The sequence below is a fragment of the Manduca sexta genome, chromosome 19 (genome assembly GCF_014839805.1).
Source record: "Manduca sexta isolate Smith_Timp_Sample1 chromosome 19, JHU_Msex_v1.0, whole genome shotgun sequence".
Lineage (NCBI taxonomy): Eukaryota > Metazoa > Arthropoda > Insecta > Lepidoptera > Sphingidae > Manduca > Manduca sexta.
Window position 1 is genome coordinate 11,665,229 of NC_051133.1, and position 12,737 is coordinate 11,677,965.

The 12,737-nt window shown below is 34.5% G+C and overlaps 1 protein-coding gene across 1 annotated transcript; it reads left to right on the top strand.

Moving 5' to 3' along the window:
- The first annotated feature begins 47 nt into the window (after positions 1-47).
- On the top strand, positions 48-3,517 carry LOC115440345 (probable oligoribonuclease). Its single transcript, XM_030164605.2, has 3 exons — positions 48-292; positions 640-881; positions 2,883-3,517. Exons 1-3 carry the CDS (start codon positions 229-231, stop codon positions 3,225-3,227), a joined length of 651 nt encoding a protein of 216 aa, XP_030020465.2. The 5' UTR covers positions 48-228; the 3' UTR covers positions 3,228-3,517.
- The last annotated feature ends 9,220 nt before the right edge of the window (positions 3,518-12,737 follow it).

The window sequence follows — 12,737 nt, forward strand, 5'->3', positions numbered from 1 at the left end:
TTTTAACAGAATGTTGGTTCTACTAATAGGTTATTTGATGTCCTTTTTTCTCTTACTATACCCATATATAGGCGGAGCGAAATAGATATAAATTATTGTGAGACAGTTGACATTTATTTATTTTACTTTATGCATTTAGCACTATTTAAAATACTGATTTATGAGTATTTTAGTTTGATTAAGATTTGAGATATTTGAGACCTATTTTATAAGAAGTTATCAAAATAAATGAATATAATACGCTCCACCATAATGAATATTACAAAAACTGGTGCCAGATTTTACGCCAATGGTAAGTAAATTTTTACTGATTTTGTACTTATTAATTTGTTATTTTTAATGTTCCTAATTTCGAATAACTGTATATTTTATTTAACTTATGATAACATGACACCCAAAGATTTCCATAATATAGGACAGTAATACTATATACTTAAACATTTTTGTTTCGGTCGAATTTTTGAAACGAATCAATGTCAGTGGCTTTATAGAGTCTCGGAAATAGAAAAATCTTATTTGCGTTATAATCTCGGTTGGATATTTAACAGAGCTTTTGCCTTCTTTAAAACAAAAATATTAAACTTTTTGCATTTTTAAAACCACTAAGATGTCACTAATAACTCTTCATTATTTTTCCAGGTGTAAATCAACCATTGAAGTCCATAGCAACAAAAGATGCTAAGGATGCCGCCAAACGGATAGTCTGGGTAGATCTAGAGATGACTGGATTGGATATAGAAAAAGATCATATCCTTGAGATAGCATGTTTAATCACAGATGCAGATTTGAATATTGTTGCGACAGGTCCTGATTTAATTATCCACCAACCTGATGATATCTTGAACGGAATGGGACCGTGGTGTGTAGCGCAGCATGGTGAGGTATTATCTTAAATATTGTAAACAATTTTATTTTATATTACTTATTAACAGACGCAATAGCCTAGTTGGTTGTGGAATGGACTGCTGAGAAGAACGTACATTCAAAAAAAATGGGTACCTCTGATTTTACTAAAATTATGTGTGTATTCTTTGTGAATGATTGCTTGCTTTAACTCCAAAGCATTCAAGGGTAATGTAGTTTTCTATTACTGAAAAAATCTAAATCTTTTTAGTAATTTGTGTGATTAGTGTATTCAAATGAATAAGCTCTTTGGCTTTATATATTAGTAGAATCTAAAAGAAAAAATATTATTAAGCTCAAATGTTCTGTCCCAATTCTACAAAATTGTAATAAATTGATAATGTGTTTGATTTGGTTAAACAATTAGCAAAATAAAAATTAGATAGTTTTATCTCTCCTATGTTATGAAAGATAATTTTAATTTCTTTAATCTTTAATTATAATACAATATATGCACTGTTAAAAAGCTTAACATATGTAGTAAAAATAGCAAAATATGTATAATCAAAATCCTATTTATTATAAAAATGAGTGTTTAGTTTTGCAAAAACTAATTGTAATTGTTGTCAAAATATACAATCAAAAATTATTTTAGATTTTCTAAAGCAGGCTTGAAGGTTTGTCACTAAATATTAATTTGTGTGCTGATAATGCAGAAAGTTTACTGACTAGACAAGACTTGAAATTTGGCACCTCCCTGAAGGTCTTTCTGCAGAAACAACTTCAGGGAGAGTTAGGTTACTGCCTGTGATATATGCATTCAAAATCTTTATTCATTCAATTTGACTGCCTCGGTGGCATAGTGGTGGTGTGATACCCCCGTGCCTCGGAAAGCACGTAAAGCCGTTGGTCCTGCGTCTGATCTCTCTCTGGTAATGTCAGCATGCCGTCTCACCGAACTATGAGAGTGAAGGAAGAGAGTGCACCCGTTTATGCACACACACTTATGCACTATAATATCTCTTGCATACTTCGCTGATCTCCGTTGAGATTGGCCGCCATGGCCGAAATTCGGCTTGGAGGGATTCATTCATTCAATATTGGTATTCTTATTTTATGTATCATTTAATTTGCCATGACAGTGAACCGATGTTACTCTGTTCTGTTCAACATTTTTATCAATATGTCTAACACATTTAATTACTAAAATAATTACGGTTTATGAAAAAATACTAGGATATGCAATAACCAGGTGTTGATCTCAGCTTCGCCCGTGTGAAAAGCCTTTCCTGCTACAAAAATTCCTATAACACTAGTGATTCATAGCTCCACCTGTACGACACTAGCGCCATCTATTTAATTTATTTTTATCCTTTTGTTTCTCATGGCAGCAATTACTGGGATAAAATAGACATAGTGCATGTGTTAATCCAGGTCATGGTCTATCCATTTGTCATTTTCATTGAAATCCATATGTTCGTCTGTGCTTATTTGTAACAAATATCTAATAAATATTTTATCTAAATATTTTATTTCCCTTTTCTGGAGGTTGGCATGTTGTAATATTATAACAAAGGTTGCTATGTTAGTCGTAATACTAAATATGGGATGAGCCTGTAATTCGCTAGTCTTGACCATACAGTTAGGGGAGACCTATGTTCAGTTGTGGACTTCCTAAGGGTAAATGATGATGAATCTGTAGGTCAAGTGTCTAAGAAAAAATAATATTTTCTATAATAGGCATAAGCTAGACATCAACTTCCTAATTTTTATATCTAAAGTCAACAGTTATATTACGCAATTAGCTAATGATGCATCAAGATTATAATTATAAATAAAGATTTATGTAGACTTTATTAATATTAGAATATACAATTCTTTCTCTAAAATACCTTCGCAACTTTTTGCAGTCAGATGAAATTATTTGGAATCTTTACAAAACTAACAATAACAAACCAGAATTCCAATATATCACACATAATGAGGACATAAACATTTCCCTTTATACTTTTATTTATCAATAATATTTATCATTTCAGAGTGGACTGACGGAAGCTAGTCGTAAATCAAAAGTAACAGTGGCAGATGCTGAAAAACAAGTTCTGGAGTTTGTCTCTGCCCACGCACCAGAGAAAAAATGTCCGTTGGGTGGCAACAGTGTGTATATGGACAGGCTGTTCATCAGTAAATTTATGCCAGAATTAAACAACTACTTACACTACAGAGTTATAGATGTTAGTACGATAAAGGAATTGGCCAGACGCTGGTACCAAAAGGAGTTCTCGAACATGCCTCAAAAAAAGTTCGAGCATAGATCTATGAATGATATTTTAGAGAGTGTTCAAGAGTTAAAGTATTTCAAGGAGAATATATTTAAATCATAGTTCTCGATTTGCTAGTTACTTTTAGTCTATGTCAACCTTATTAAATAAATTCTTATTTAGAATGGACATAAATCAAAATTACTTTACATTGGTTTTATTTTATTTTTTCTTAAGTATTTTTTTTTCGATATTGATTAGCCCTATTCAATTGTGTTATATATTGATTCATAATGTTTTGCAAATATGCAGCTCAAGTTTTTGTTATCTCGAAGCAGATCTCATATGATATGCAAGAAGATGTAACACTCATAATAATGTGATATGATGAAATAAAACCGTTAAGTTCAAAATTTGTATTTTATCTAATACCCTAATCCTTTGTCGGATCTGTAAAATATTAATATAGCGACACTTTTGTAGTATTGTCAGAAATGTTCCATGCTCTCATGTTTTCACGAAGTAACAAATTACAAGAGTAGTAATTAAGAGCATAACTAACACCTAAAAAAAAAAGTAGCATGTATAAAGGATACGTGTGGTACAGGACCTATTTTTTTTCCAGTGATTAAAAAATTATGTTTTATTGCTACAATATTCGTTTTGGTTTGTGATTAACGTTACGTATTTAGTTCTTACTTCATCCGGGACCCGATTGTGAGTATTAAAAGATATTCTGCTCTACTGTATTATCACAATGCAGGTTGGGAAAGTACGCTGTAGTTGTAAGGTGGTTAATATTTTAGTCGTTATAGGATTATTTTTGAGGACAGATCTATATTAGTCTACTGTATGCTTAAATCTTAAATCGGATGTCCACACACTAGGTGGACAGATGACCTAATAAAAGTCGCTGGAGATCGCTGCATGCCGCTTCCAATAGGTTGCTCTGGAAATCTTTGGGGGAGGGTGATCAGCAGTGGACTCCCTGCGGCTAAAAATTTATGTAGTAGGCAAGTTTTTACTAATTTTATCTTTAAACTATTTCGTGTATAACTAAGTAGGTACTTTATATTTTTTCATGTAAACATTTTTGATGTTTGTCCTATTTATATTTTAAAATACGGAAGACCTTCCATTAACGCAAGAGAAAGTAAAATAGAGGGTTCGGTGCGTTTAAACGAAGCCCGTTCATATAAAATCCCAAACGACCTAGTTTCTCCGCATTTAAATGTCGATGCCGCTATTTGGATTCTCTTGAATAAAAGTAAAAATGTATCTGAAGTTCTTTTAGGGATATTTTTAAAGTAACACACTTTTTGCTTTTTAAAAACTAGTACTACTGGCATACATTAATTTATGTAGACTACCTTACATTTGTTACACCTCAATATCAGCGCCACCTATCGGGTCTATAACTATCGTGTCGTTCAAGCTGGAACCATCAAAACACATTCAAAAACTTAAATTGAAGTCAATGAGTACGTATGAAAGATTTTTATATAAAAGTTAAATCCTATTTCCCGATTATTCTGATGATTTTGCTAAGAAATATTTTCCAAAATCACTCTGGTAAAATTTTTATGACTATTTTTATCGGATTCCAAGATCGAACCCTTAGCCAACTAGATTTATAAGACTTAGTTTGTGAGGAAAACGACTGCTTCCAGTTCTATCTACGGCACTCTATCAACAAACTGAAAAGATATGGGTAGAATGAAAAGCGCAAACAACATTTTATGACGTCGACTAGCGGCCAAGCGTTGCGATTTATGAGCGTCCTGATGGACAGTAGTGGTGAAGGGTGATATTTTCAAAAAGCATAAATTATTAGTATTATTCATGGTTAATTGCGGTCTGCAAATCTTTCCTATGATAAATAGATGTTAAATAAGTTACGTAAGGGAAGCCGGTAGGAATAGTTATATGGACCCTACGTCACTGATGAACAGCTACGGTATTCCGGCATCATCGTATCCTACTCTTACCCTCATGTTCAGTTATTTTTGTAACTGTCTGGATCCTTGCACATGGATTCAGACAGTTACAAAAATAGCTGAACAAATTCAAAACTGAAATGACCTTTGATGTCCTTAACAATATTATGATTCTTAAAGTACCCACGAAAAATAAACTTTATTGTAGATAAAGAAAAAAAATATTTAATTTAACGGGTATAATAGTACTATTACTTATATATGTAAAAAATATGTAATGTTTTGACGCCGAGTTTGGCTGTTCGTTGAGAAGTTGACGCTAAATGGATTTGGATGAAATTTAGTACACGGATAGATGAACTTATATGGCGAGGACGGCTTTTCAAGTAGGCGACGTCGCGAGTAAAACCTAGCTGTATATAAAAATATACGTTTGGCATATATTGTGCTCATTGCAGCTCATTAAATGATACTTACAGCAACTACTGGTGGCGTCCCGACGGGCGCTGTAATTCTTGCGCTATGATAATATCACGGACAGTTTCTTTTGTTGTTGCGCTGCATTCGGATGCCTATTGCTTAGGGGACACGAGTTTATTGTTCCCCCTAGCTCTGTTCGCGAGATAATGAGGATGTGTTGATACAATTATGTATATTGGTTGTATAGACTACATTTGAACAGAAAATATAATTATATATTTTTTTAAATTACTCTCTCGTATTTAGAAATATGTCATTAAAACATATACCTATAGGTATATACTTACGAGTTATTTGTTGAATACACTATGAAACGGCTGAACCGATTTTGAGAGGACTTTCATTAGCAGGTAGAGGACTTTCAGACACATACACAGCATTTAATTCTGGAAACTGAAAATTGGCAGAGCTGTAGAAAAAAGTAATTACACAGTTCACTTGGACTATGGTATTGCCAGTGGCACAGTGAAGGCGTTGCCTACCTCCCGGTAGAACACTCTTTTTAAACCTTTTTTAAAAAAAGAGTCATAGCGTTCAGGGAATACTGATGCAGGGAGTTTTCCAGAGTTTGCACGTGCGCAGTAAAAATACCATTGAAAGCGCACCGTGTTACTATGGACGGATCCGACGTAGTGTGCATGAATTCCACTGCGAGGTAGTGATGTGAATAATTATTAAAATTACTAATGGCTATCAGAAAAAAGGTTTAAAAAATAACACTTTCAATGAAAAGTTAAAATATAAGTAACTCTTGAGTTATGATATAATCATGTTATTTTTATTACGTTTAACCAAAAACTGTTAGGTTTTGTTTGTTAGAACTTTTAAATCATGATTGATTTTCAAGTTTAATTGAATAAATAACTAAATTACAGATGGCGTTGACTGCCTTTATAAGTTACAAGTGTAAATGGAAATTGCAATAATTGGTAAAAAAAATAAAAAGTTTTTTTATGAAGTTAAATTAACAGTTCTAACTTTTAATGATCACCTCAGCTGCGATGGCGAGTAGAGCGATGGTAAAATAGTGCGGCGCGGCGGTAGTTACACACTTACCTTTTATGAACAATAAAATATTGTCAACATCTCTACTCATAAGTAGACAGTACCTACAGAATTACCTACGTAACATGTAGTTGTGCACAAATCTCGCATAGGTTCTATTAAAAGAACTTAAATGTCAGCGCCTAGTAGAGACAGTAAGCAGTTGATTCTTTAAAAATTCTCTACTACGAGTGGTTTCAAAAGATCTTCACACACAGTTTCACGTTAGTCGAGCGACTGTGTGGCTCCAGCTTGAATAAAAAACGAACTTTTTAACTCCAGCAAAAGTATTTTTAGCCTTAGAATATCTGCAGACAAAATGATAAAAGAAACGTAGCACAGACTTATTTGAAAGCTGAAAAAACATTTCCACCGCGTCGGGTTATAGTGGCAGAGGATTTATTATTAAATTTAGGACGGGCAGGTAATATGCGTATAGGTGCGAATGACGCGGTTACAGTTTTACGCGCGACCCAATAATGGAGTCGGGCGCAAAAATGGTACAAATATTTTTTCATCAATCCGCCGACATCACACGGCTCTCAAAGGGCCTTTTATGTTCCTAGAAATTGCTTACTGGTGCAGAACTTGCCGCTCACTCCTGCGGGCTGTGACGAAAGGAACAGGGTTAAATTTAGATACCGATTAATAAATATCCTCATTTGTATTCACAGGGGCAGTATTTAGAAATAAGGGTGAGTTTAAGTCTATCAATCAAATTCATTATAATATACATAAATACCGTGAAATTTTCGCGAAACAATACGTGCATTCAAGATTTTAGTGTTTTGTATCACAAGTATCTAATAGCTCCTCGCTCTTTATGGCCTTAAAGTTTACAACTTTCACGTTTGCCGCTTCATAACGCTGCAGGGTAGTTCTACGGCTCATGTGCTTCCTGCCTCATATAATTAGAGGCTTTTTAAATGAGTCGTGTATTGTGTAGAGGCATTTATGCACCCCTATATGGGAGCGAGATGCTCCGCTTGCTTGATAAACATTTCAGTTAATTGTGTTTTGCATTTCCTACTTACAAGTTACAGCGTGGGTCTATGCCGAGTTAAATATTTTTGGCGTCTAAGTATTTAGTTTTATTTAGTTTAGTTCTAAGATACTAAACAAGTAAATAGCCAGCCCCGGATCTAGGGGGGGCGGGGGGGGCAAGCCAGGGCCCGTGTCCCGGGCGGCGAATTCAGAGGGCGGCAAATCGAAACTTGGCAGACGAATACACAACTCAACTTACGCAACTTTGATTACTGAGATAAACATTACGCACAAAAATTATAATTATTTCCCGCGATATGATTTGATTGATTATGATGACAAAGTTAAAAATATAGGTAGTCGAGGGCGGCATTATCCAGATTTTGCCCCGCTTCCAAAAAATTCAAGATCCAGGACTGTTTACAGTCTATTATAGATAGCTATTTATAGCGAGCGGTGGCGAGCATAATGAGTCTTTTGAAATTAAAACACCTTAGTAGTGATGCTAATGTTTACGAGTAGCATTTACCATCTGGTTAATGACCGTCTGCGTCATTTAGTTGTACTATAAAAATAAGCACTTTCTATTATGTGAATCGCATCCACTCTATCTAAACTGCTATCCGCTACCGTAGATATATATGGGTACTGAAAACAATGTTAGGTATTTATGTATAAGACTGACTTATAAAAATGGAAGCGATGTTCTTAACCCGTCCATAAGTTGCAGTTTTATATCTTAAGTTAATGCTTGATACTAAAATGGCGAGCGACTACTTTGTTTTATGATTAAACTTGTCTGCTCTAAAATATGTTCATTGAGGTCTACTTAAAATGGACATTGCGCGACTTTATAGAACCTTCTAGTGTAAGAGTCTTCACATAGTAACATACGCTTAATACCCATAGTAATAAAGAAGTCTGGTTTAAAAACTTATGAACTAGAATGTTGGCATTAAATAATTTATGCCAGAAAAATAATTTCGTTTACTTTTTACAATTTTAAAGAATCTTAAACATAGTTTTCTGCACTAACAACCATTCTGATGTTCATAATATCAACCTGAAATTAAATTGTCGCTCTAGTGGGTGCAGCTATCATCTAATTTTAGGAAGGAAGACGTTTTACTTTCCACGTTCTAGACACGAAATACAGTTTACAAAACTTAAAAAAGAATAATTCTTAGTTATGGAAACTGCAATAAAACTCTCCCAAGCACCTAATTACGCATAACAGACGATCAACGATTTTTAAGTTAATGAATTATGTTACTGCTCACATGTGGCAAAACTCTTGTATTTACATAAATATAATTTTAATAATTTTAACCAAAATCCCATTTGCTACCCGTCTAGTTGATAACGATCTAATGCGTGCATTTGATGCAGAATACGAATGGTAGCAGAGTGAAATTAAGCCCCCGGGATACGAGTACTGGAAGCATTAATTTTATAGGCTATAGCAACGTCGCGGCGGCCGGGATAATATAAACCCTACATTATTACTAGCTTTTGCACGCGGCTTTACATGGAAGTCCATTAGCGGGATAAAGCAATTGTGAATAGCATTCATTAATTTGCAGTTATCGGAATCGGTTAATCGTAGATCACTGTCGAAAAACACAACGACGCAACTCAAATTGGTATAAAAAGAAAATGTGAATAGCCGATCTTAAATGGAACCCAGATTTGGAATAAACATACCTACTTATTATTTTATTGTTCATAATTAGCCAAACTTCTGAACAAGCGTCCCCTATTATTGTTTCTTTAAAATATAAATAGACAGGATGTCAGGTACACCTGCTGAACGCTTGAAACATGGGAACAAAGCTGTAATTTTCCATCTTTTCTTGAGTACCAAAATCGCCTTTGGCGAGGCAGTTCGGTAATAGTGTAAACCAAAAAAAAACACAGCTTTACTTAGGTATGGTTATAGTTAAAACAACCGATCACCATCATATTCTACTTACATCTTCAAAAAATTACAAATACCTTTTGACTTGAGAAGCCGCACCCCTCCCTGCAAGGTTATTGTATCAATTTTCTTCGTAGTCAGAGTTCAAAGAATTCTGCAAAATCAATTTGTAGGTACGTATGGCAATATACTTAGGATATATTTTGATATAGAAATCTGTCGGCACTCAACCACTTTGCTCCTTACGTAGGTTTTAAAGTGCGCAGTTCGTCTGGACATACCTCGTGGGAATTTTATAAATTACTTTAAAAACCTTTTAAATACGTGGACGTAACGTCTCTAGGGTAAAAGCTTTATATTGATGTTGATATTTATATTTGTCTATTTTTTGGAGGACGATTTACTTTGTACTATGTATACACAAACACATATCAAAAACGTCACCGAAGTCATGAAAATGTAAAAAAAATTAAGCGTTGAGCAGACGCAGCGAACTTTTTGAGGAGAAATATATCACGAAGTGGTATGAAACTGTTAGTACCTAATTCTTGTTGAAACTTGAAGTTATTAAAGCAGCTGTCAATTTTGTAGTGGTATGTATTTATTAGCAATAAGTTGGGTACCATTAGGTGGAGAGTGAGGTCCTGAAGTCGTGTCCGTATAAAAAAGTTGGCAAAAGTCGTAGCTTCATGAATATTTTGTCCTTCCAATACTTTGGCCATACAAAATTATAATGTGTGATTGTGTGATGTGAGTGTGATCTATACTGTGATTCCGATTTTATACATTTCGGGAGGAAATCTGAGTCTTAGAAGCATGTCGCCTATATTTTACTTCGTGCCTGAAGTTGACTTGTTGTGATTTAAGTGCTTTTCAGTATTGATATTAATTTTCAAACTCAAATGATCGGAGCGGCGCTCGATGCAAGTAAGTACAGATTTTACGTCAGTACACTCAAAGGAAGTAAACAAGAAACTTGAACTACTTAATAGAATTTATTTTGGACAACTCACTAAAGAGAGATTGTTGCTTTCATATGTTGAATGTATTCCATCGTTGCCTGATTAATAGCTACTTACCGTTTCATCCAATCTGCATCTGAAATCAGTGTCAAAATACCCTTCAAAGAAGTGGCATACATTGTAATTCATTCATACCCATTTATCATACACTTCCAGCTGGGTAAGAAGCGTACTGAACGTTATTGCCTCAATACAATATGCACGAACATAAACCTTCAGAGGCTCAAAGTAAATTCAGTAGATTTTACTGCGTACCAAAAGCCACAGAATTTTATTGGCGAATAATGAAAATTCAATATGCCTCGGTCGTTCGGTCACGGCCAAGGTAATAGGATCGAATGGCTGTCTAATAGCCTCGCAATCAGAAAACTTTTGCTTACGACCTGCCACAATGTTAGGTACACTCTACAAATTCCCTTTGAGTGAAATAGAAGTAGACTTAATTCCTTGAGTGGTTCGCTCTCGCGTAGCAATTACAAAGTATTGTTAATACAACATCCAACAGGTACATTATCCTTAATTGAATGAAATATCCGGTTTTTATAATAGCTTTATATTCTTCTCATAAGCAGCATAAGCTGAAGTGACATATAGAAACAAATAACAATAAGTTGCATCAAAGCACTATACAATTTGTTTCCATCTATAACTTTAATAAGAAATGTGTGAAATATTTTTTATTTAACTTTTCTTGTGTAACTTTGCAAAGGAAACAGTTTTCTTATTTTTCTCTTTCAAATATTTCAAAGCAATCTAAGTTGGAAATTCTCTATGAAGGAAACTTTCAAGCTATTTGAATCCGCATTTTCTTTACAATTTCATACAACATATTCTATAGACCAGGGAGTGCGAACCTTTAATGGTTAACGTACCATTATTTATAAAAAAATATGGCCTGTAACGTGCCATCCAGGACCGGTTTTATCTATCCGAGGGCCCTTTTTAGCGACTTTTTTATGGCCTATGTTTTTGTTTTTCTTTCTTTTCTGTCGGGTCTCAGCAAAGTGACTTCACTGCACCTGATGTTAAGCGAAGTGAAGTCCAAAGAAAAATTCATATACAATATTTGGCATATTACTCGCGTGCCCGAATTATTTTGCCACATGTCACCACTGGCAGGCGTGTCATTGGTTCGCTATCCCTGATATAGATGTAGCATCTAATTATTTTATTATGTTCGTTAATTACATCTCACGTAACCAATTCCTATTCTGTAATAATCGGTTTCTATAATAAAGTGGAAATTTAAATTTCTTATTATAGAAGTTTTATATCAGTCATCAGTAACTGAGGACTTTGAAATCGAGATTTTTGTCAGTATATTTTAAAATTTCAACTCATTTGAATTTACGAACATTTTAGACGTTCAATTTGAAGCCAGACGTCCCAACGGAGATGGTCGCTAATGACGGCTTAAAAAACTCAGAATTTAGAGAAAATGTATAAAGTTTGGACGGTACTAACAGTTTCGAATGTAAAAACTTTGCTCTTTACAGTATTATGTATCTTAAGCCTTAATAAAAGCGTATGGCTTCACATGCCTTTATATGTGTGATGAGGGAGTAGGGACATTAAAAAGATAGTATGAAGTTTTAGTATCTTATAATAATATCAGCATATACTGCCCTACTGCTGGCCACTGGCATTCTCTACTGCTGAGAGCGTCACCACGCTGACGTAGTGCAGGGTTGGCAGGCTTCACATACATTTGAAATTATAATGGAGAAGTTCTCAGGTGTGCAGGTTTCCTCACAATATTTTCCTTCACCATTAAAATCAGCGATAATTCACAAAAATACACACAAAACTATATAGAAAAGTTAGAGGTGTATGCTTGGGTTTTAAATGCATGGACCTTCAGCAGTCCGTTCCACTCCCAATTAGATTATCGCTGCTTACAACTTTCTTAGACAGAAGAATAAGTTTTATGTATCAAATTATTGTTAAACGAAATTATTTTAAGTTGTTCTTTCATGATCATAACTTTTTTTGGGGGCAATAAATAATGTGAGGTCTTATATCAATCGCACCACCTACACACTAGTGTTGCCCAAATTCAGTCTTGGTCTTGCAGTCTTGGTCTTGTTCTTGCGTTTTTGCAAGACCAAGACCAAGAACAAGACCGCGTATTTTTAGCAAGACCAAGACCAAGACTGACCGTGCAAGACTTGAGCAAGAACAAGACATAGCCTGCAAGACTCTTGCGTCTTGCAGCTAGGACTTAGCGCTATTTCACTGAGTAGTTAGG